Raw genomic sequence first — 23,961 nt, 5'->3', positions numbered from 1 at the left:
GACCTTGGAAAAGTTTTAAGCAAGGCCTTTTATCCAGGTGCAACCACCACAGGGAGACCCCTAGCCCTGTCAATATGTACATGCATACCTGAATGCATGCATGCATGCATGCATGCATGCATCCATCCATCCATCCGTCCGTCTGTCCATCCATCCATCCATCCATCCATCCATCCATCCATCCATCCATCCATCCATCCATCCATCCATCCATCCATCCATCCATCCATCCATCCATCCATCCATCCATCCATCCATCCATCCATCCATCCATCCATCCATCCATCCATCCATCCATCCATCCATCCATCCATCCATCCATCCATCCATCCATCCATCCATCCATCCATCCATCCATCCATCCATTCCATCCATCCACCCATCCATCTCCATCCTTGTTCCCTTAGTGTTAAGCGACAGTCCTTCTAACTTTGTTTGCTCCCTTTTTCCTGCCTGGGCATTTTTAGGAAAAAAAACAGAAAAATTAAGTCACATCTTAACACCAAATCAGGTGATAGAGGGATTTTAAAGCAGGTATCTTGCATTCCAGGACAGATTGGGTGAGTGTCTTGAGTTATTTAGTTTACACAATTATTTACTTATTTTTAAGCAGCTTGCAAATATGTTTTGCTTGTTTTCCTTCAGTTTGGATTAGGTCTCATCACTCCTTCCCAGCAGCTCCCAGGTCAGTCAGCTGCCTGTTCAAGACACTGACTCTTCAGAAGCATGCTGTTGATCAGTTCCTCTTCTAGGTGTTGGGAGTGGGGTAAGGGCCAGCCTAACTCAAGGAGCTCAAATGGGGCCAGCATTCCTCCAAGGTACACACTGGAGCTCACCTTTGCAATGTCCAGTTTGTCTCTGAATTTAGCCCCGGTCTGCTTTCACTGAGGCAGGGTGATGATGTGGGCTGCAGCTACCAACATGGTATAAACTGATGGAAAAGGATGGCAGACGTGTGTGCTCAGTTTGCATATTGCAATATCTTTTGCAGTGTAGGCACTGACTCTTCCATGGGATGCTGTCTGTGTTAATGGCCAAGAATACTTATTTTTATGTCTGAACAATAGGTGAGCAGATGACACCTGCCAATGTGAATCCTGCCACAGTGATCTGTGTTAGTGAGCTATTTCATCTGAGTTTATGTAGTGCATGGATGTAATGTAATAACCCATCGGGATTTGCTGCAAAACTAAAGGCTGTGCCTTTATATTAAAGGACACTGTTAGATAGGCCTGTGTTCATAAAGGATTAAATTTAAGCAGCTCTTGTGGAGCAGTTTGTGGTAAAACCCACATGAATGTTGCACATCTACTGCTGCACAGGTCTGGAAATGCCATTAGGTTAGCTGGGCTAAGTGGCTTGATGGTTCGCTCTCAGACAATATTTTTTTGTAATTTAATCTCCAGTGGTCATCAGGCTTTGAAAAAGTTTAGAGCGGAGGCATGCTGCATCCTTAACACTTGCTGCAAGTCCTCTTGCTTTAGTTGTATTTTAAGCAAAAGCACGGATTCATCTATCTGTGTGTAAATATTTTACCTTATTTTTTTGGAAATGAAGCTGTCTAAGAGCTCTTCTCTTCAGCACTTGATAGTTGACATGTTTCTTGCTCTGTTGATGCAGTTTCTGTAAGGTGGGTCGGAAGGACTGAGTTTCCCAATTAGAGGTAGTTTTGATGTATCTGTTCTCATGCTGGGCACTTACCCGCCTCAGGCAGCAGAACTCATATAGAAATGTTGTGATCTCCATGTGACTCTCCATCCCTAGTTTCTCAGCTGCTAGTTTAACATTATAGGGAATATTTAATTTTTCAGAGGCCTAAGGGCCTTTTAGAAATGAAGACAATCCAAATTCAAATTTGCATTGTTAATTATACTGATCTCCCATGTTTCTGGAATTAGTGCTATTATACATGTTACTTAAAAATCTGCTAGTCTGTGAGAAATAAAAAATTCCCTCTAAAAAGCTTGGCTGAATTTCATGTACAGTTAACCTTGCATGTCTGATTACTGCATTGCTACTGCAGCTTACATATACCCAAGAAAATCTTTTTAAAGAATATATCAAAGAATGGGCTGAAAACTATCAGGTTTATTTCTATTGTGGACCACTGAGGAAACTTCAGTCTTGAAAAAATGTATGGGAGAAATGAACACCTCTTTAAGTAATGTTAATTGTGATTGTGAACTATAATAAAGAAAGTGTTCTTCTGTAGGTTGTTTCTTTTTTTTAGAGTTTATGTACGAATTATTTTTCTTTTGCCAGAAAAGATCAAGATTTATATGCTATCTTTAGAAATTTTTAAATGTAGATGCAATTTTTCTCGAAGTAATTAGCCTTGAAGATCATGTTTTAAAAATCAGAAAGTCAGACTTTTCTGGTGTAATCCCCAATGCACTCCTTTTATGGTAATTATCTTTGAGATAATTTGGCATTTGGAAAAGCTGTGGGAATTGAAAACCCTTTCATAGCTCTGTGTTTTGCAGCCAAGGCCAGTCTTGGGCATTAGGATGTGACCTCTTGGTGTAATAAGGGTGAATATGTTACTATAGAGTGAAGATGCAGAGAAATTAAAAGAATGGTTAAAATATCCAGAATGTTTGTTTTGTGCTGAGTACTGTATTTTTCAGAACTAAATATCCCAAGAAACTCCCTTGAGACAAGCTGATGCAGTAAATCTCAGCTATACTTGATTGCAGTCAGTAACAGCATAAAATCTTATTTCAACTGGCTTTCCACACAAGCAACACTTGGTACATGCTAATAATGCTGTGCTGCATTGACAATTAAACGAAGAAAGTTATTGTTAGTTTTCTATAATGAATGGTCAGAATCCAGGTTAGCTGGATCTTTTGGAGCTGATTAGGATATAACAACTTGATGAAAAGAGTATGACTGCAGTTTAGTGCTGTCAAGTTGGGACACAGTGTGATGAGCCTGAAAGCTACTCTCAAAGCTTATCTTTGTATTGTCGTTTTGGCAGGCTGTGCACAAACAGTTTTAAAACATATTTTTGAAACAGCCTGGCTCTGAGATTGTGTTTGGGAGCCTTTTGATTTGATGTCCAGCTTGGGAGAGGTTAGAGAAAGCAGTTTGCATCCTTTGTGTCTATGTACTTTGAGGCACACTCAGTGTCCAAGGCTGAAGCTGGCACTGCCACTGCATTTCCATCCCGATACACCCCTACAAGAGAGCTTGGAAAAGGGAGAGTGGTCTTTGGAGGACAGTCTTGTGATGACAGAACAAACTGCCTGCACTGGATTAACTGGCTGAACAGTTTTCAGCATCTGATACTTCAGCAGTGACCTCTGCCAGCCAGTCCTTCCACTTTTACTGGGCATAAAAACTCCAGAGCAGAAGGGAAGATCCATCATGTGTCTCCAGCTGATCACACCACTCAAACACAACAATGCATATTAAGTTTGTTCTTTTTATGAAGTTTAGAAGAGAAAATGTTACTAATTTCTAAACACAAAGCACTTGTGTGTATAAAGATACATGTAAAGCCGAAACCCTCCACGAGCCTCACTGACAGCCTTGCTGACTCCACCAGGTGTTGGAGGAAATCTGTATTAGAGGTACCAATGTGCTGTATCCAACAATCTTGGGGGCTGAGACCTAATGTTGTTATGAAATACTCTTGGGCCATTATCCCAGTGGCCACGTGCTTGTAAACAGCACTCCAAGTTGTCCATCTGTGTCATATCTGCATTGGCAAGTAATTGAATGCACCAGGAGCGGTTCAGCAGGTTGGAGCAGTTGGTGCTGAGATTCCTAAATCTGCACAGTGTGAGTTACAGGGCTTTTGTCACCAGGCTAGGTTCTAGTTTGGGCCCTGAGACAAAGCATCACGCTATAGATGTGGTTTGAGGCTGTCTGAAGAATCGCTGTCTGGGTCAGACCCTTATATTCTCCTGAATGTCTGGGATGCATCTGAAGTCCACCTGAGCTTCCAGTTTATTTTCCTCCAAAGGGAACCTATTTCATGCACACCAAAATTACCATCTAAAACAAAACAGAGGGCAAGAAGTGGAGATGGTAAGAAGATACATTTGAAAACCATGTAGCTGCCTTCGGTTAATTGCACTGATATTTTTTATGTACTTGTAGCCATATGTAGCTGTGACCTCAGCCCATGTGCATAGCTTTTAAACTGTCATCTAACTAAAGAAAACATTGTTATTTTCATTATATTCACAAATTTAGAAACACTTAGCTAGCAGATGTTTAAGTTCAAGGAAGGGTTAAGAAGGGTCAAGTGAGTAGCTTAAGTATTTCTTCCACTAGAGACCATTAATAACATAAATATGAAAGTCAGCATGATAGAAATTGCCTGAGCATGTGGGACACCCTGGTGTGCAAGTGAGTGTCCCCGTCTCTGATGTTCACTGACAAAACCTCAGTAGATGGGCTTATTGGGGCGCTGCACCGGAGATGCCCGCCTGATCTACAAGCAATTGGAGTGACCACAGAGCTCCCGCTGGCTGTGGCGTTTGCAGCCTCACCCTTCCTGCAGTGCAAGCACCCTGCCGCGATCTCTGATGGGTGCTCCCATCCCTGCTCTCCTTCCCGGGGCTGGAGCAGCGGGCAGGATGGAGAGCAAGGGGGCACGGGGCTACGCTGGAGCTGCAAGGACCTGGGTCTTCTGGCAAACCTTCAACAGAAGGGAGTAATGTCACTCTCCGAGACCAGGAACTGCAAAATTACCTGATATTAGTATTCCTTTGTTTTTCATACTTCAGTATCATTAATAGGATATTAGTGATACACTTTTCTTAGTTTGCTCTGTTCTTAGTTTGTTGGCTGCTTCTTGTCATCCTTTTCCTCTGTTTTTTATGTGTGTTTTTTTCTCAGGGGGGTAGCTTCCTTGTTAATTTTATTTTAATTGTTGGTGAAAATAAAAAAAAACAAAAACGCCAAATCAGAAGCACTAATAAAGAACTAAAGCATCCAAAAAACCATGCTTGAAGTCAAGAAAAAGAATAGTTACTGATGGTTCATGTTTGGTAACACAGAATATAAATTCATTTAATGCTGGGATTTTGAAGTTTGACACTGTAAGAAGCAGCCACTCATTTAAAAGCTAGTTCTGATGAAATTAAGACTTTTTAATCAATATATCTTGTGTTTGAGGTGGAACTTCAAAATTTCAAAATCTGATCTTTTTCTACATAAAATAAAACCAGGAAACTTAATTTCCTTCTAGCTATTAAAGACATCAGATGAACTTAAGGAGAAAACAAACGGCATCATGCATGTAAGTACAGTGAACAGCAGCATGGGAACTAAGGAGCTGAAATGCCTTACAATATATCTTTTTAGTAGAAGGTAAAACCCAAACTGTTCTTATACAACTAGTATCAAAGCATACTATTTTGGTTTTGCTTGGTAGACTTTAGAAAAATATTAATCTGTTAAATAGCCACTGGACACATTGGAATATATTCTAGTGCATAATTAGTAGCTGAGTCCCGTGTCAGGGCTGTTACTAGTCAAACAATTGCTTGCTTCTGGCACAATATTGAAGAAATAGTTGGCCTTTGCATTTTATCCTGTTGTGGCTTTACGGATTGAGAGATTCTCAGGCAAAAAGGGACTTCTAATGAGTATTTCCTACTTCCAGTTTGAGGCTTGACAAAGAAAAATAATAAAACCTATCCAAACTCTTGGTCTATTATTAATATGTTCTTTTGTGTGGTTTTTTTGTTGTTGTTGTTGTTGTTTTTGTGTGGTTTTTTTTTTTTTTTTTAGTTTTTTGGGGGTTTTTTAATCATATATTTAAACTTGTGGCTTAAAAATTATTGGGTAAAATGTAAGAAAGGCAAACTCAGTATGAAAGATCAGAAGCTGAAGTATTTCTTTCTGTTGACTTTCCTTTTTCTTCTTAAAGAATCTTTCAGGTGACCCTTGTTTTAAAGAGAACATCCCTATTCATGGCATGGGCAGAGGAATAATTATTTTTGACCAGTAATTATTAATTATTTTTCAGTAGTAATTATATTTCATCAGTTCATCTTGCCTCTCTCTTAAAATTACAACTGTTTGTTAGTTTTGTATTTTTGATTTGAAACCCAGAGAAATCTTGTCTCTTTTCATACAGAAATTTACCTGTCATTGGAATTTTACTGCTGTGCAGCATATTTTTTCAACTTTTGTAGCTGCTTCTGAAAAAGAGACAAAATGGCTAACAAATGTGTAAGATTCAGCTTCTGAAAACCTTCAAGAAGATCAACTAGTTGTTGCTGTTAAACAGAAAGCTGCTGGTATCCTTTGTGAGTAAATGAGAAAATGGCTAAATAAAATGGCAGCTTCCTATTTCATGTCTTTAGGTGAAAATCTAGACATTTCTGGTTTTGTGGTAGTTCCAGTAAGTCTTAAATACAGTCACTTTGAAATGTGAAGACAGTGTTTCTAATTTAAATAATGAGATGTCATTCAATGGAAGCTGCTACTATTAATGAAAATTCTAATTATTGCAGATTTTTACCTAAGGCAGTTTTAATTTTATGCTTAATTCTATAATGTGGAAATGTTGCTAGTTTTTAAACTGTTTTAACTGAATTATTAGAAAATAAAGTATGTTTGTCTCAATCATGTATTAATGGTAATACACATTTCCCCTAATCTGAGTGACAAGTTTTCCTAAGCACTTTTTTTGTCTATTTTAAAGCATGGCTGATATGCTGAAAGCTTCTGGAAGATTAGTGTTTCTCAGCAGAGTGGTGCAGTGTAGGTAACCTTCAGAGTTAATTCTCTGGCAGAGATCAATAAAAGAATGCAGAAATGGTGTGATTACCGAAACTGAAAAGCTAGCCCAGTGCTTTGAAAAACTAATTTTTTGCTTGACAGTGGAAATCTTTCTTGTTGCACATTACAAAGAGTGATTTTTGTTGGTATTTAATTTCTAAGGCCATAGGATTACATAAAGAATTTAATAAATTTTCCCATACACGAAACACTGTTCTACATCCAATTCCTAGTGATGCATATGCAGTGTAATACCAGCTATATTAATAAAAAAAAAAAAAAAATAGCCTTCCTTATTTATGCATTATTTTATTTTAGAAGATGGCAGAGAACACAAAGAAGAAATTGGTACTTGCATTTCTGCTTTCAAAATGCTTCAAAGAAGCCTAAAACAAAGGCTTTGGAATACAGTTTATTTTCATTGTAAATCGTATTCACAAAGTAGTCTTTTTTTTTTTTTTTTCCCCCCTTATTCTTGTAATTACTTTGTTTACTATGTCAAAGTAAGTATTTTCATGGTTTGATCTATTCCTTTCCTTTTGGTGTTTTCTGGTACAGAAATAGAAGAATGGCCAGTCAATAAGGAGAAATCATCATACTGAAAAGAACAACAGGATTTAATTGTTGTCAATTTGTGGGCATTAAAATTCAGATACATTGTGAAATACAGATAATGACAGAGAACATGAATTGATTCTAATGATAGAATATTCTTTCATGAACAGAAAATAGCACAGACTTTTATCCAGTTCTTAAGCTGCTTTTTAAAGTTTTTATCCAAGCACCTAGCTAGCTTAGTTGAAAATAAGAGAACATCCTGACATTTGACATTATAAAAGGAAATGGAGTCAGTAGCTGTAAAAATAAATATAATTCGTGTCTTTTTATCTGTTTGTGCCCACTTCTCATGTACTCATACACTTTTTACGGGTTTTATACCTGTTTACATTAGAACTAATTATTTTTTTCATACAAACATATTTTTCAGCAAACTATCCAATTAACTGTATCTGTTAGAGTAATACATAACGCTGTATATGAATACACAGATCTAAATCTAGCCTGATCCCAAATTAGACTATCGGGCTCTTCATAAGTAACAGGGCTAATGCAGACTCGCACGCTGTGACTCCGTTACACGAACGTATGTTTCCTAGAAAGCAGTATCTTCAACGCGGACTTACAGGCATAACTGAACGGTAAATTTGGCCGTCTGTGATCGTGTGCCAGCTCAGCGCCTCTCTGGAGACCTAACTCCTTGTTGCCCTGCAGCCCCTTTGTGCTGCCGAGCTGGGAGCTCAGGGGCTTTCCCCGGAGCTGAGGGATCCCCGGGGTGGTGCAGAGCCTGCTCAGCCACCGGCCCGGGGGACGGGGGATGCACAAAGCAGGGGAGGGTTGGGGGGATGCTACGCCCGGGCTGTCACAGTGGCAGCCCGGAGATACGGACACAGAAGGCATAAGCTAGCGCAAGCCTGAGATTGCTGTGATTTAGGACCTGACCAGCCATCTCCAGAGCGTTGCAAAGTTGGTGAAAGGCTGAGTCCGCCTTTCCCGCAGTGCCTTTGGTCTAGCAGTGAGGGCACTTTAGCCAGCCCCACGAGTGGGTTGGATGTGTACATTTTTTATGCAGGCAAAATATAATCCCCATTCCTGCAAAAAAAGATGTGTCTGGGTGAAACCCGGTAAAGGGCTTCCCTGGAGAGGTAAAAAAAAAACAAAACAAAACAAAATTTCATGAGGGTTTCTTTACCTCTGTGCAATTGGAAAACCACGCAGCCTCCTCCAGATCTAACAGATCTTTGGGGAGGATAGAGCCAGCTGCATAAAAGGCTTCCATCTTAACAGCAACTCTGGGTCTAGCTGGAGTAACAACTGGGATATTCCCTATAGCTTTTCCCATCCCACAACCTCCCTGTCCAAGCCTCAGAAAAGACTATGAAAGAGTCTGCATCTCTTTTCCATGTTTCTGAAGGTTGGACGGGGGCAATAACATGTATTCCGCTTGGTCATGGTCCAGTCTTGCATACTCCATTCCTTATCCTGTATGGATATTTTCCATTTCTCTTTCCATTTCCATTTTTTCTCCAAAGGTTTCAGAAAAGGTTCTGAATGGCCTGAGAAAATGTGTGAAATGGACACTGATTTAAAAAATGTCTGTTCGGAAAAGATTACATAGGTTTAGGGGCTTGACCTCTAATAAGTCTCTACTTATAGCCAAGTGATAAAGTTTCAAGAAAAGCCAATTCCTAGTGGATTAAAAATAAATTAAAAAAAAAAAAAAAAAAAAAAAAAGGGCGGAAGGTGTGTGTGTTTGGCACCGAGATTGCTTCATCTGTATAGTATGAGCAAATATCCACAGTGGATATAAATATCCTCAGAAGGATGGAAATTTGCCTCTAAACTTGATGGGAATGAATACCAATAAAATACCTCTTACACTATAGAATCTTTCCACTACAGTCCTACCATATATATATCCTGGTTTGTTCACAGAGTTTTAAAACAGGACCACAACCACTCTGGGAAAGAGATTTATTTACTTGTGTCCATGGGAAAATAACTACACCAAACGATTCATGAAAGCATACCAGTTGTGTCCTACTTAGATAAATACCACTACATCTCATTTAGATATGGAAACAATGGGAAGCTATAAAACTTTGCATAATACAAATATTGGTCCTCTGAAATCTTCATAGTCAGTAAGCATAGAGTAGGAAAAAGAGTTCTCCATTTTTAAGTGGTAGAACCAATACTGGATAGAGTGTCAAAACTGCTTAAGAGATTACTCAAGACCAAGATATATTTAATCAGTGGCCTCTTTGTTTTTTGGATATCCAGCTTGAGACACCATAAGTGGAGTAAATTTTCAGAAAGCCTTGAGCACCCACTCTCTGAAAAACTGATTGCATTAAGGTATCTGAAGATGAGCACCAAGAATTGCTGCATCCAAAATTAGTTTGCATCAGAAATCCAAATTCCCTTAAATTGGTATTTAGGGAGGACTTAGTGCTTTAGGCAGCTCTGAAAATCCTAGGCACCATGCACAGTGCGTGTTTATCTCTGACACTGGCAGATATAGGTAAACATCTTCCACCTAGACCACTGCAGATTTAGTGAAAAGAAGCATTTCAGTTTTTTTTTTTTTTTTTCCCCGTTAACTCTAAGGAGGATAGCTAAATAATTCAGGGCTAGTGATACTATTTTTCATCGATAGTTTAAAAAACAGATGTATTTTTTAGATACAAATAAGATGTAAGGAAATAAAGTGTTGTGGGTTTTTTTTTTTTTTTTTTTTTCTCTTCTAAACCTTAATAGCTGGTTTCAGATTTTATTTAATAATTTTGTTCTAAGACTTGATATTTTTTTTCTAATTTTTATTTCTTGTGATGTGTAAATAGGTAAGAAATATTAAATATTGTAATGTTTTTTCATTAAGACAATAACATTTCAAAGTCTAATGTAAAATCAAGCTGCTAAAGTTTACAATTTCTCTGTCCAGCAGTTCATTTATACAACTGCCCTGAGTAGATGCTATATGCTGCTTTGCAAATGGCCTTGAAGAGTTTAAAAATAACTCAGTAAAGCTACTCAAAGTTAATACAACACTTCTCAGGCATCTTTAATTGGAGTTAAGAAGAAAACATTAGTTTTCTTAGTCTCATTAGTTAATTATTCACTCATTAATGATTTATACACAACAAAAACACAATTTAAAAGTTCAGGAGAACTAATTGTGCTTATTCTTATGCATGGGACCATAAGCTTACTTCTCAGAAAGGCAAGATTTTAAATTGTAAAACTAGTCCTATTTTTGTGGACTGTCTTAGCTGCTTTTCTTAAACTTTGTGATGTTCCCATGTGAAACCAGTGAAAAAAGTTATTTTCTAATCTACATTGTGAGGTTTCTTTGCAAAACCTCACTGATCCCCTTTAACAAAAAGATTATCTTATTTCAAAATTCCTGAAATAATCAATTTGCAGTGTTTCTCAAACTGGTACAAATATGTAAAATCTGTGCTTTTAAAAAGCTTCTGCTTTGAGTAGCCTTACATTCCATAATTGTGCCCTAGCAATCGTAAAGCTCTATTGCATGCCCCATTCATGAAAAGTATATTTTGTTGGGATGATGTAGCTTAAAGAATTTGGCTCTAAAACTTCCTTACCTAGAGCTTCCATTAAATTATATTAATTTAAAATATCTATGGAATGATACTTTTACAAAAATATTTAAAAAAAAAACAAAACAAAACAACCCAAACCAAACTAAAACCAAAACCAAACAAATTAATGGGTTGGGTTTATGAAAATGACTCTTTACAGTAAGTAAAAAAGTTTTATCACAGTTTTGGTAACTTGCATGAGTTCATATCGAAAAGAAACCTTTCACATGTTCTTAATGAATTTAAAACTTGTGTGCTCTAGGTATTTTCAGTTGTATGCTCTGAAGCAGTAGACACCATACAGCTTGTGCTTTTTATCAGGGAAGCCTACAAAGCGAACCGCTGCTTCGTTAGGACTGCAGCGCTTCCGTGGCCTGGAGATCGGGTAGCGGACGCTGCCGTCAGCCAGCCAGCCGGCGTCACAGCGGTCGTACCCCAGGAGCTTCCAGGCGGCAAATATCTGGCCAACTTTAGCAATCTGAGCTCCATCCTTCAGGCAGGCCTGGACGGCTTCATCGTAGGTCAGCTTGGTTGGGTGAATTAGGTAGTAAAAACGACCTAGTAAGTGAGAGAAGGAAAAAAAAAAAAGGGTTGTTAGTGACGTGCTTAAGATGACGTTGATAATATAAAGGTGGCTTTTGAGGAGAAGTGGAGATGTTCCACTGTGGAAATGTATCAAACAGTGGTTGACTGGGGACTGTGCAATTTGGACATTGAGCTGTTAAAAATTTTTGTATGGTGAGTTGATAAGTATCAGGACTAAAAAAGAAAAAAAAAAAATCCGTGTAGAAAAAAAGAGACTAATTGAACAAAAAGAGCAGTGTTATATGTATTTCTGCTAACTTAGCCCAATATGGCATCCCCACCCTCACTTGTGTTCAACTGAACTGTTGTAACGCATTTTTATCTTCAGAGGCAGAAAAACAGGAAGAAAGAGATTGGGGCAGAGGGATAGGGAAACACACCCTGGGATTTGGAGGAGGACCCCAATTCTGCATCTAACGTTATGGTGTCAGATGCATCTACCAACATGGTGACAATGACAATCCAGTAAAATGTTTGAGGAATCCTGTATAGATTATAGGCAAAGCAGATCTCATACAGCTGTAGCTTACTGTCAGAGAAAGGAAATCAGTTAAATGTCCAAAGCAGTACACTGATACATTGTGCTCCCAGCAATAGCTTAAAAGCTTATGAGTTTTCCTCTCAGAAGCATGTCATAGTGATATTTGGCCTGTAATAGCACTTGGGTGACAAGGCAGTGACCTTGTTTCTGATTAAGTACAAGCACAATTTTTTTAATTTTTTTTTTTTTTTTTTTTTTTGTTAAGAAAGCTGCGATACTGCACAGCTTCCCAGAAGCAGGGTTTGAGCCTGTGGTAGATCAAAACCATGCCTGTCATAAGTCTTCATTAGCAGTGTCAAAACCACATGCAGCAGATCTGCAGTTCTGTTTCTCTTTAGGCATCAAAGGCTGTATCCTCACCGTAAGATGGCATTGAGCTGATAGTGCTGCTAAGAAAAATGTGCCTCCATCTCAAGGTAATGAAAACATATGCCAGCAAGTAAAGCTCAAAAAAGGAAGTCTCCCCTACTTATCCATAAACATCAATAATTCTAACATTAATTTCATTTATCAAGGCAATATAAATCCACTGTAAGCCTTTCGTTCATTATACTTAGGGTTATTTATCATCACTGATTTGACAATTAACCAAGTGCAAGGTAGAAACAGATTGCAGAGGAATAGTCTATTTGAAGGAATAATAATTTCCAAATAAATTCACAACTTTTCAGTCTGTCTGTCCTGTAAGAGGCAAGTTAACCAAAAACCAAAGGAATTTATTCATGTGGGGATCTTCTAATTCCAGAGCACAGTCTTTTCTTCTTAATTAAGTATATACTCCAAAATAATAACCTTTTTCTTCCTCATAAAACACAGGCAAACACAGAAGCAGAATTCTGCTCAGTTTCAGATTATTTTCTTAGTGAATAAAAAGTGGTGAGCAAGATGAAGACTTACATCAGCTCCATATCCCTGCAAAAAAAACAGATAGCTTTTTTCTAAGTGAAGAATTGTCAGGTCAGAATACAATATAAAGATAACTGAATCAATTTTGTGTAGAGGTTGGAAATTGTATACCATGAAAAGAACATTTAAAAAAAAGAAAAAAAAAGCCTTTACACTGAGTCTGTGGTGGAGAAGAAACTTTTTATTGCTGTCACAGTATCTATAGTATTTCCACAGAAAACTGTTGAAAGTAGATAATCTACTCCTTTGTAAAATGCTTGCTTAACTCCATTTCAGCAAGTTGAGAGCATTTACAAAGTATTGCTGAAGAGAATGTTTATTAAGTGGAAACCTGTTCCTACTATAATATTAAGAGGTTTCCCCAAAGCAAGCAGGATTTCAGACTTGGGGGAACAGGGATTTGGACTGATAGTATGTAAACTTCACCTACTTTATTAGTTGCTCTTCAAACCATATGTCAATGGAATGTAATTTCCTAGAGATTTGTAGTGAGGTCAGGCTTTTGACATATGACATCAATAATAAAAACTCCTACACTCTGCTCCTTCCTTAAATAGGTGAACTTTAATAGTAAACCCCACAGGGGTGCAATGTCTATCCAGAATGTCTGATTAAATAAAACTGTGTTAATAAAGTCAGTACAGATTTGTGGGTTTTCCCCTGCTAATAGGCTAGAAGGGTTCCTAACTGTTTAATCTTAGTATTTATTAATTGATGTGGAAGGAAAGGGAGGCATTAACTGTCTCTCTCTCATTAAAATCTGGTAGCTGGGTCACACCTACAGAGGATAAGTGTGGTTGATATGACTTCTCACATCCAAATCATGGGGCAGAGGGTTTATGCAAACCTAATCAAACCCCATGTATAATAGCTATTTTAAGACTTTGCATTTAACAGAACAGCTGAAAGAGGAAAAGTTGAGCACTTGACCTAAATACCCTACACCCTTGTAACTCTGGGAGTTCGAGGGATGTATCACCCTTGGAGATTTTTCCAAGCCCAGCTCTAAATTGAGAGATTTATTAGTGAGTTTTTATATCACATCTGGGTGTAGTGGGCCATCATCTTCAGAGGCACAAAAAGCCACTACCACCCCATTCGCTATTTTCTGCGAAAAGTGTTAATGCAATGCCTTTGAAAGAGGGTTCTTGGTGGACTCCTCAGAGAGGATGCCTCCACATGCAGCCAGCCATCGAGTAAGCACTTGGGCTCAACCCTAAGACTATTCCCGACAGCTTATGGGTTTGCTGGGGCAGCCTGGATGCTGTGCAGGGGCAGCCGAGCAGCAGGCTCTGCTTGGTGGGTGGCATCACACATAGGAGAAAAGCTGAGTGCAGGAATGTCTGCAGCCAGCGACCGAGGTGGATGGCCAAGAACTTACGGCCACAGAAATCAGTTAAGTTGGTTTACTGTGTAAAACTACTCTAATTTGTGGTTTCATATGGCCATAAAAGGCATCCTCAGCAGCCGGCGGGGTATATCTGTATCTTGCATAACATGTACACCCTACCACCTGCTCAAGAGATTCAGGTCAGTATATTTTGCAGCAATACTAAATGGTCAAGCAAAGCCATTGTTCCTCAAAATTGAAGAACACGTTAAAAATTTGTGCGAAGCGAGATGCTTTCTATTCCTTTGATCATAAGGCCCTAGTAAGTATTTTGATACCCAGTGATCGTCTCAGGTAACTGATTTTGAATTGCTACATTAAATATGTGGGAATTATTTTTAAAAATTCTATTCCAGTGGCCCCCCCCCCCCCCCCCCCCCCCCGATATCAGCCGTGACTCTGGTGACTCAGAAACCACCAGTTCTATGAAAGGGTATGTAATTTTATTTTGAGTTGGTTTATTTCTCTTTTTGGAGCAATAGCTACACGTTCCCAGAGATAAAATTTTCTGAAATGGTCAAATGAGCTGTCAGCATGCATTACTCAGAGATGAATTTCTAAACATTTCTCCCATTTAAATGGCAGAGGTGGTTAGCTTATCACATGCATTGCTGTAACAAGCAAGTGGTTCACAGCTGCACTTTTAACATGATTCCTAAAATTTATTCTTTGTTTTTTTACCTTTGTTGACATGAGATTTTTACCTGATTCTTTTAGAGCTGATAACAAATCAATCAGGCATTATGGTTCTGCGTGCAAAGTATATAACAAAATGCATATTAATGAGCAGAAAGTGTGATGCAAGCTCTACTTATACCCTTTTTTCTTTGAAAATGCTTGATTATAGAGGAGCTGATAGATGGTTATATTTAGCTCACTTAACACTTTTCAGTGCAAAAGATTCTCATGGCTTTTCATTCAAGAAGCTCGCTGTTCTCTTTCAGAAGCCTTTTGAAATTAAGCAAAGAATAACCACTCAGCTCTATCATTGTATATTATTTGTCCTATGTCTTTTGTGCTCTGTGGGGAAGACTGCAACAAAAGGATTCATCTGCATTTATTCTCCCAAACTGGTGTGTAGAAGCCCAAACTGACCTTCTAGAGCGAATATATGGAAGAGAACCATCCCCAATTCCTCGGGGCAGGGCAAGGAGAGAAATTGGGGTGGTCTTGCAAACCTTTGGATCATGGCAGGTTGTCCCACCACACAGGGCAGGAACCTTTGGCTTTTCTAAATAGAACATGGACTAAAGTGGCTCCTGCTGTGAAGGAAAAGTGGAAGAGAAATCAGCTGAGAGTGACCAGAGCTGAGCCCTCAGACATCAGAAAATTCCAACATCGAATTTCCACATTTAAATTAGATGCTTCCCACTTGTGTATACTCATTTTCGATAGCCTTTATCAACACAAGGAATATAGAAGCAGGTTGGGAAATGTCATCATCCAATAGCTATCTCTATGCAGAAAAATTATGTTACTTCACAATATTTTGATGGATTTAATGGATATCGTTATGCTAATGTTACCCTTTACATTGTTTTATGAAACACACCACTATATGTTCTTACAAACTGGTAAATTACTGGTATTACTACGTACAAAGTGTGTGAAAAAAACTCAGGTTTTTAGCTTTACCTGCACAGACACAAAACATGAACAGATCTTCTATGAACTAACAGAAGGATCTGAGTATGATGCAGTTATACAACCAGAACAAAATGTTCAGAATTGCACTTACACTAGTCTAACAAAAAACACTGTAGAGGGTAATTTCATAAGGTACTAATATTTTATTTTGTACTGAAGACAAACTTTGCAGAAATAATTTTCCTGTGCATGGAATTGTGATTCATGTAGAATTCATCACTAATAGTATAAAATCCACACTATTTACCAGTATTTTTTGGTGTATTCAGCTCATCACAGATGGAATCCAACAGTGCCAGAGTGAGAACACTGAACCTGGATTTGAACTTACTTGCACTGATGACGACATTTTAATTTTTCACCTTAATGGCTGAATGTAATTTTGCTGGTCTGTACCTTTCTTCTTCAGGTAAAAAACAAGCTTTGCATGTATTTTAGACAAAGACTTTTTGTTTTGACTGCTGAACTTTTCAAAATTGAGCCCTTTTATTTATTTTTTTTTTTTTCTTTTTAAATGATCCCTGAGATCATAATGTATTTGGGGTATTTCCTTCCCTGAAAAGAACCCAGTTAGCAGAAATCTAAACCTCACTCACCTTTCTTCTTCATAGCAGATCCCATAACTGGGACTCTGAGATTTTTTTTTTTTTTTTTTTGAGCTCTCCTTATACTCCCCTGATCCTGGGGCCCTTGGCATTTTTCCAGCTCCCTTACATAAAGCTGAAGGCTTCTCTGTTTCATACCATCAGGAGACTCCAGCAATCACTGCCACTGCTGGAAATGCATGGTGTCCTAACCACTTCTCATTTTCCTTGGCTGTTCCTGAACTGAGAAAATCAATATTGGGTGTTGCAGAAATAGCTCTTTGCCTGTAGCCACTATCTTTGGCAATTGCAACCTGGTGGCAAAATGGGTTATTATAAGCTTTTCCATTTACAGTGAGAAAGTTAACATATGCCGTTAAGCATGCATAAGCTATCTGAAACATTGAGCAGAAAATAGGAAGTTGGCATTTTGGGAGAGTGACTGAGTTGATTGTGGATATTAAGCTAAGCTTGGGACAGGAATAGTGGAGAACACTGCAGGGACATGTGAGGATAACATACCCTGGTGAGTTGCTAGTTAAGGAAATGGGTGCTGAGAGAAGCAGAAGTCCAAATTTTCTGCTGATACCTTGAGAGACTTTCATGGCACCGAGTTTTAGGGAACTAGAAAAAAGATGGTGCCCAGCTCTATATATCATCCTCTTGCTGTGTAGTATTCAGTCTTGCAGGTTGATTTAACTGACTCACCAAGGATGAGATGCATCTTAGTGTCTTGTCTTTGATTTCTCTACTACCAGTATCCTCGCCTTACCTCATTCCTCTTTTCTTTCTTTCTTTCTCTTGCTGTATCAATGCACAAACAATATTTATTTGTCACTTTTTTTTTTTTTTTTTTTTTTTTTTTTCCCCAGAAATGATTTTTCTCCTTATTTAAGAGATATGGTTCAGCTGCTGATGTGGAAAAGGGTGCTGATTAGTGAACAGTAGTCACAAATGTTTACTCTGCAAGCATTATAAATAGTGCAGCTATCACATTTTGATTCTTTTTCCATGTTTATTTAATTCCTCAGTGCTATTTCTCTAGTACAAGGTTAAATCTGCATGTAAGAGATGAGCTCATATAGGATTTCTTCTTGGATAAATGAAGCAAGAAAAAAATGAGCCAGCATTTCATGGCATGATGCAACATCATAAAAATCAGCTTAACTTTTGTTTCAGACTGCATCCAGCCTCATTTAATAATGTTGATTTGAGGATTTGGGTTTTTTTTTGAGAAAGTGGAGCAGATTTAGCACTAGAGCATACTTTCTGAGAGCAAGTCTTATGTTTATTTTTTGCTATGCTGTAAGTCAAAAATGCTTCATTGTGGATAAGCAACCTGTGCATAAACAGAAAAGGCCACGCTCCTTGGTCGGGGTGGGCTGCAAGCCAAACATGTGCAAAGCTGTGTAGCAATTATCCGCAAGTATGAAGCCGTTAGAGGATTGTACACTCCTTTTGCACACGTCTACTTGCAGTGTTCCTCTCATTCACAGCTATGTTTTCTAAATCCTTTTCAGCCACTAGATTAAACCTGAAATGATAGCAAGCTGAGATAATTTCATAACTAAAAGAACACCTACTAATAGGAAAAAAGCTAGTAAGGTTTAGAGCAGACCAAGCTCAGAGAAAAAGTGAAGAGGGTCTTGGCAGTGTACTAAGATTAGAAATCTAAATTATTAGTCATAAAAGATAGAAATCACTTTGCTGATAAGGAAGTATTAGTCATATCTAGACCTGGTACATGAGCAGGAGCTGCTTGACACAACAGCATAGATGAAGTGGTGATCAGAATTTTGTTTTGGTGATATATCGAAGTTGTAAAATATCATAATTATAATTTCATTCAACATGAAAGCTCAATTAATGAATCACAGGTTCCTTCATCACTTCAACTGAAATAAACTGGGCATATATCAACATTAAAAGAGTACATATAAATTTTAACGGGGTGAAAGCGGAGATATTAGAAAATCCTGCCAATACAAGTTCTGAGTTGTAAAAACAATCTGTGTGAACATGTGGCAAAGACAACTTTATGCATGTATCCTTGTAAATTCAACAATAACATTTTCTGAGCCTAACATAAGCTTTGACAAATCAAGTATCACTTGCTGCCATTGGAGTTTATTTCCTAAGCGCAGAAAACGTCGTTTACAAGGTAGAAGTGAGGAAGGCTCTTACCGTTGAAGTTTGAAGTAAAACAGAAAACATCATATCGGCTTTTATCTTTATCCCAGAAGCCATAATTCCTGACCCCAGGCACTGTGTTCTTCCCTCCGCAGGGCTCCCTGGGCTTGGTGATGGGGTACTGCACGGAGCCGTCGCTGAGCCAGCCGGCGTTACACCAGTCCAGCCCTGACCTCCAGGCATCATAGAGCTGGTCAAAGGATGCGATAACAGAGTCTTGATCCAGACACGCTCGCTGAGCCTCGTGGAAGTTTAAGTTGTAACGACCCAGCCGTGGAGAATAAGGGAATACGACACCTAAAGTGGTAGAAAGAGGGTGAGTTACTGGACATCAAAAGCGCAGAGGGAAGGGAAACAGGTTTTACAGAAACTAGAAGGAGAAATAAAAGTTAACTCCATCATGTGTGTCAGACTGTTGTTTGTTTTGGTTTGGTTTGGTTTTTTCTGGAGGAAAACACACTGTCAGCACACCAGCCATTAGGTTTGAGGAGGGGATAGGGCTCCTGCCTCACCCAGCCGTCTCCTCTCCCCGTAACCCTATCTCTGTCCCAATGGGAACCGTGCCAGGTCTGCACGTTGCTCCCATCTGCAGCTTCGCTGTCCCCACTGTGATCTCACCCTCATGCACTTTGAGAGCGCTTGAAGACAAGCAGAGCTGGCTGAAATTTTGCAACTACACATTTTCCATCAGAAAATTCCAGTTTACCAGCTGTAAAATCAATTTCTCATTTAAAAAAAGTAAATTAAAACCCAGCCTAGTTCTACTTTCTGTGAGATGGGATTTGGGGATTTTCTGGCAGTCATTTAGAATGAAGAAATTGTAGTACGGAGGTATATGAACTATTTCTTTTTACAGATAGATGTTAAAATGAAATGTTTTGATTGACAAAAAAGAGTGCTATGTTCTTTGCTTGGACCTTTGCCAAGATTTCCTGAGAGGTTCAAGACAGTAGTTTTTTTCATTGTTTTGTTTTTATTTCGCATTATCCTAGGAACGGGAAAGTATTTCATGCCTGGCTTAATAACAACATTTGAAGGCTAGACTGGTAGGAGGCATCATTTTAGTGTCCCGAGGTCTTAAAGTAGGAAATCTATAGGGAAATAAAATCACTGAAGTGGTGTGTGGGTTTAGGGAGACTCTTCTGCTACTTTCCAGCTGTTTTTAGGCAGTTCTCACCACATCACAGAGGGCACCAGGGAGCACAGTTCCTTGAGCAGAAGACAGGTTTCCCCAGCTGCAGATGGTGAGCCATGGAGCACGCGGCATGCAGCAATGCAGGGCAGCCCTAGTGGGAAGCCACGTGAGATACCACCTTCCCTCGCTGCCCCTATGGCTGCCAAAAGCACTGCTGGCTTAACAAGAGGGCGCTTGCTGGAGAGCCACTGTCCAAGGAACATGGACCTGCCAAATGCTTCCTTCCATCCCTGGGGACCAGCCCAAAGCCCTCATCGGTGGTGAGCCATTGCAGACAGGTATGGCAGAGATAGCACCTCGTATCAGAGGACATCCAAGTGGAGATGGGAAACGTGGGGATGCCTCCACAACTGTTTCGGCAGCGATATTTAATCAAAGTCATTGCCCTTATCTGACAGGATTTTCCACAGTATATTTTCTGCTTGTTTTCTGAAAAAGATCTGTAGTTAAAGATTATTTATTGAAACATGAAAGATGTTTCAGAAAATGTTGAAGAACCACCTCCACATGTGGCTCTGATAAAAGAGAAGAGAGAGACGTGAAACAAAAGTTTGGATCAGACCACCCTAATCTTTGGCAAGGTTTAGAAACTTAACCCAGGTCTTAATTTTACAGTTGGCTTTAGCCCAGTCAAATAATAAACTGAAATAAAACAGCATCAGAGAAATCCAGCTCATAATGTTTATTCTCAAACATCTCTGTAGGACTAAGTGCTGTAGGATGCAGGGGGACTGAAGACAAGATAACACATGAGATGAGCCAAAAACTTTACACTTGTATAAACATCCATCTTTATTTTTACTTTCTTCCTGCTGATGAATTCTCCCACCTATAACAAGTTCCTTGTCTCCAGGGCAATGTAGCATAGCATAGAGAAATTACTGTATGGTCATGCAAGACTGTCACCATGCAATGAAGCCATACTTCTTTCTGAACATTCAAATCCACTTCGGTTTCTACTTCACCAGTATCTTAACATCTCTTTTCTTTCCCTTTTCTCCCTCACCCATCTATCATCCAAGAAGTGATATTTTTGTTAAACAAAATCTTTGTTATTACTAAACCTCAGTGACTTGGTCCAAGAAAATAAAGCATGCGAATGTAAACTTGGCAGGGTAATAATAAACAATGTTTTGCTCTCCTTCAGCAATTAACTAGAGAGTGCTGAGGTTCTTTCCTTTTGTAAATTATTTTTTAAAGGGCTTTTCAGTCATTAGCTGTTCTGAACTATAAAGCATGAATGTAATGTAACACAACATGTACTGTTAACTGTAACTTCATAAAAAAGAAGCTGTAGATGTTTCATATTTTTCTGGATCTCTGTTTTTCCTTCCTCCTCCTCACCTCTTTTAAAACATAATTAATTCCTCTCCCTCTCCAAGTGCTAATGGATAGAAATATCACTGTCTATAATAAAAATACAGCAAATGTCAGAGGAGTGCAAGCTTTATTACTTTATTAGAAATCCAATACTTATTATTTTTCCAGAACTACACTTCCCCAGACAAGTGATTCCTTGTTCAGTACATGTGTCTGATTTGCATATACATGTAGCAAAAACCCTAAAATCATCAGAGGTGGGTATTTTTTAATAATGTTCTAAACTTGCATACTTCTAAAAACTGAGCAACAATTAATTGGAAACAATTCAAACAGATTTGATTCCTCAAGGTTTCCAAAATAACTTTTTAAAAGGGGTTAAATATGTATGTAAATTTGTTACAAAAGTATTTGAGTTTGACAGTTTGGAACATAATGTTTTAATAACATAAATATGCACAAAACTGTAATATTAGCTTTGGGCTATATTTGGGTAGACTGCATAGAAGCTGTTTTTTTGTTTGAGTTCATCTGCAGTACAAGCCTGCAACTGATTAGTATTAATTTCACCCTGCAGATGGAGGTGGCCATTCGTGATTTTGTAAAGCAAAATTGACCGGGTATGTGTTTTGTGTAGCTTTGCCTCATCTTGCATCTTTGCTAATATTTTTTTGTTACTTCATCTCCCTATAGACTTAGCTGAAATTCATAGTTAGATCTTACTATTCATCTTCCTTTTGTTACATTTTAGCAGTGCTGAACTTTAAGTAATTGCAAGGCATCTTCTTCAGTCTTGGATCTTATAACCCAGCAAAAGATAATCCATCCCATCTGTTCTTGAATGGACAAAACCTGTCCTGAGGCTTGTTACTGTTCCCAAACTACAGTCTGAATCTAAATTTCTGACTCCAACCCTGTGTTTTACCGCTAGACAAAACACCCACTTCCAAATGTTAACAAATTCAACTTTAAAAATGGAGGAAGAGAAAAACTTCCAGTCTCAGATGGTTAAAATCTGGTTAGCTTGTGGGAAGACTGAGCTGAAGAGCCTTAACTTGACCTCTGTGATTTGGCTCCCTACCCTAAGGAAGCAGCTGAGCCACTTGTGGACCCTGAATGGACAATATTAACTTTACAGACTTCACACTAAGGCTTCTGTCCCAAACACTTGGTTCTCTGGAATAGGTCCTACCCCCAGGGAAGGACCTCCTCTCCTCCAAGCAACAGAGGAAGAACCTGAGACACATCAATTGAGTGGAGAATAAATCTGTTAGTGAAAGAGGAGGGCCAGGCTTGCTGTATGCACCTGTGACAATGCAATCGCAGTCCAGAAAATGGCTGTTGTAATGGAAATTAGGACTTCTACCAAATCGGAACATAAGAACTGGATGTATAATGTATCCTCTCCATATGCACACCCGTATTTCCATGAATGCCTTACATTCAATTCCACAAATGTACAACTCCAGTTACTGTGGTTTTTAGGGAATGCAAAAGAGATATTTGTGTGTCCACTGTAAGATATTTGTATTTCAGAGTCTTATAGGCTGGTAATCCCTAAAATTCAGTGCAAGTGCTTTGCAATTACTAAGTCGCTACAGACACATTGTCAGTGCAAGGAGCTGTAGCAGTTACCCAAGACAACGAGGTGAGGAAATAACCTTAGAAAGCTCAACTCCTGTAACAATTTATGGGTGTCTGTTAAGCCAGCACCATACACAATTAGCAGTTTTAAGAGTATTTACACATAGAACAAAATAACACAAATTTCTGTTGACCCATATGGAAAAAAAAGGTCTTTTTACAGCCAGAGTAAAGAAATGGGCTTCCTTGAGTTCTAGCACAAACAGAAAAGTAAGTTTTCTTGCAGCCAGTGTAAACACAGGGTAACAGTAGGGTTTGCTATATACTATACTGTAGGGTACAGTTTTATGCTGGCAGGTTCATACACTTGATGGCAAAATTTTCCATGCTGGATATCTGAAATTCTGTAAAAAGTGGTAAGTCCCTCACTTTCCTTGTCACTCTATCTCCATGTCTCTGGCTGTCAGGACTGTCAGATACCTGATCATTCAGCACAGACTCCATGGGTGGGCCACTAGCTCTCAACAGGTATCAATCTCCCTAAAAATGAAACTGAAGCTGTGTCTGCAAAGCCCTGTTACTCTATCACAGAAGGAATGACATTGGTCTGTCATGACTTATGCTTGAGAAACTCCTCTTGTCTTTTACAAGACTTCTTGTTGTCTCCACGTACCCACAAATAGTGTGTCCTATAAAATCAGTTTTATAGTAGAGAGTACAACAGATTGACACACAAAGGATATTTTACATAGCTTTTTGTGTATGAATGTAACAGCAATACACAGAAGAAACAAATATGACATACAGTATTAGGCTAAGTCTGATTTCTCCTGCTGTTGAGAACAAGGACTTGGTTCCATATTGGTTTCAGCTATGAATTCACCATTGCTTATATATCCCTCTCAAGAGCAAATGACTAGACAAGAAAACGATTGCTGTGGTAATTTGGAAGAATTTGTTTATAGGAAGCTTACGGATTTGTTTGATCTGTTTTGAACTATAAAGTCTGTTTTTGAAAGAGATGCCTGGTATTTTTCTAACTCTGTCTTGGACATAAAGGCTAACGTACCTCTAAGCAAGATCATGAAACCTAACCTTTTTATTTTTTTGGT

General features: G+C 38.7%; 1 protein-coding gene across 2 annotated transcripts in view; it reads right to left on the bottom strand.

Annotated features, from left to right (window-relative positions):
• Positions 1 to 10,149: 10,149 nt before the first annotated feature.
• Positions 10,150 to 23,961, bottom strand: part of HAPLN1 (hyaluronan and proteoglycan link protein 1) — a 64,174-nt gene continuing 50,362 nt past the window's right edge. For both annotated transcript variants that reach the window (XM_042787862.1, XM_032995464.2), the window contains 2 exons: positions 18,745 to 19,047; positions 10,150 to 11,465 (listed from right to left, as the gene is read on the bottom strand). In XM_042787862.1, the coding sequence (XP_042643796.1) occupies positions 11,176 to 11,465; positions 18,745 to 19,047 (593 nt within the window). In that variant the 3' untranslated portion in view covers positions 10,150 to 11,175. The remainder of the gene's footprint in view (positions 11,466 to 18,744; positions 19,048 to 23,961) is intronic.

The sequence above is a fragment of the Tyto alba genome, unplaced genomic scaffold, assembly GCF_018691265.1.
Source record: "Tyto alba isolate M040663 unplaced genomic scaffold, T.alba_DEE_v4.0 Super-Scaffold_13, whole genome shotgun sequence".
Lineage (NCBI taxonomy): Eukaryota > Metazoa > Chordata > Aves > Strigiformes > Tytonidae > Tyto > Tyto alba.
This window is presented reverse-complemented; position numbering and strand designations above follow the sequence as displayed.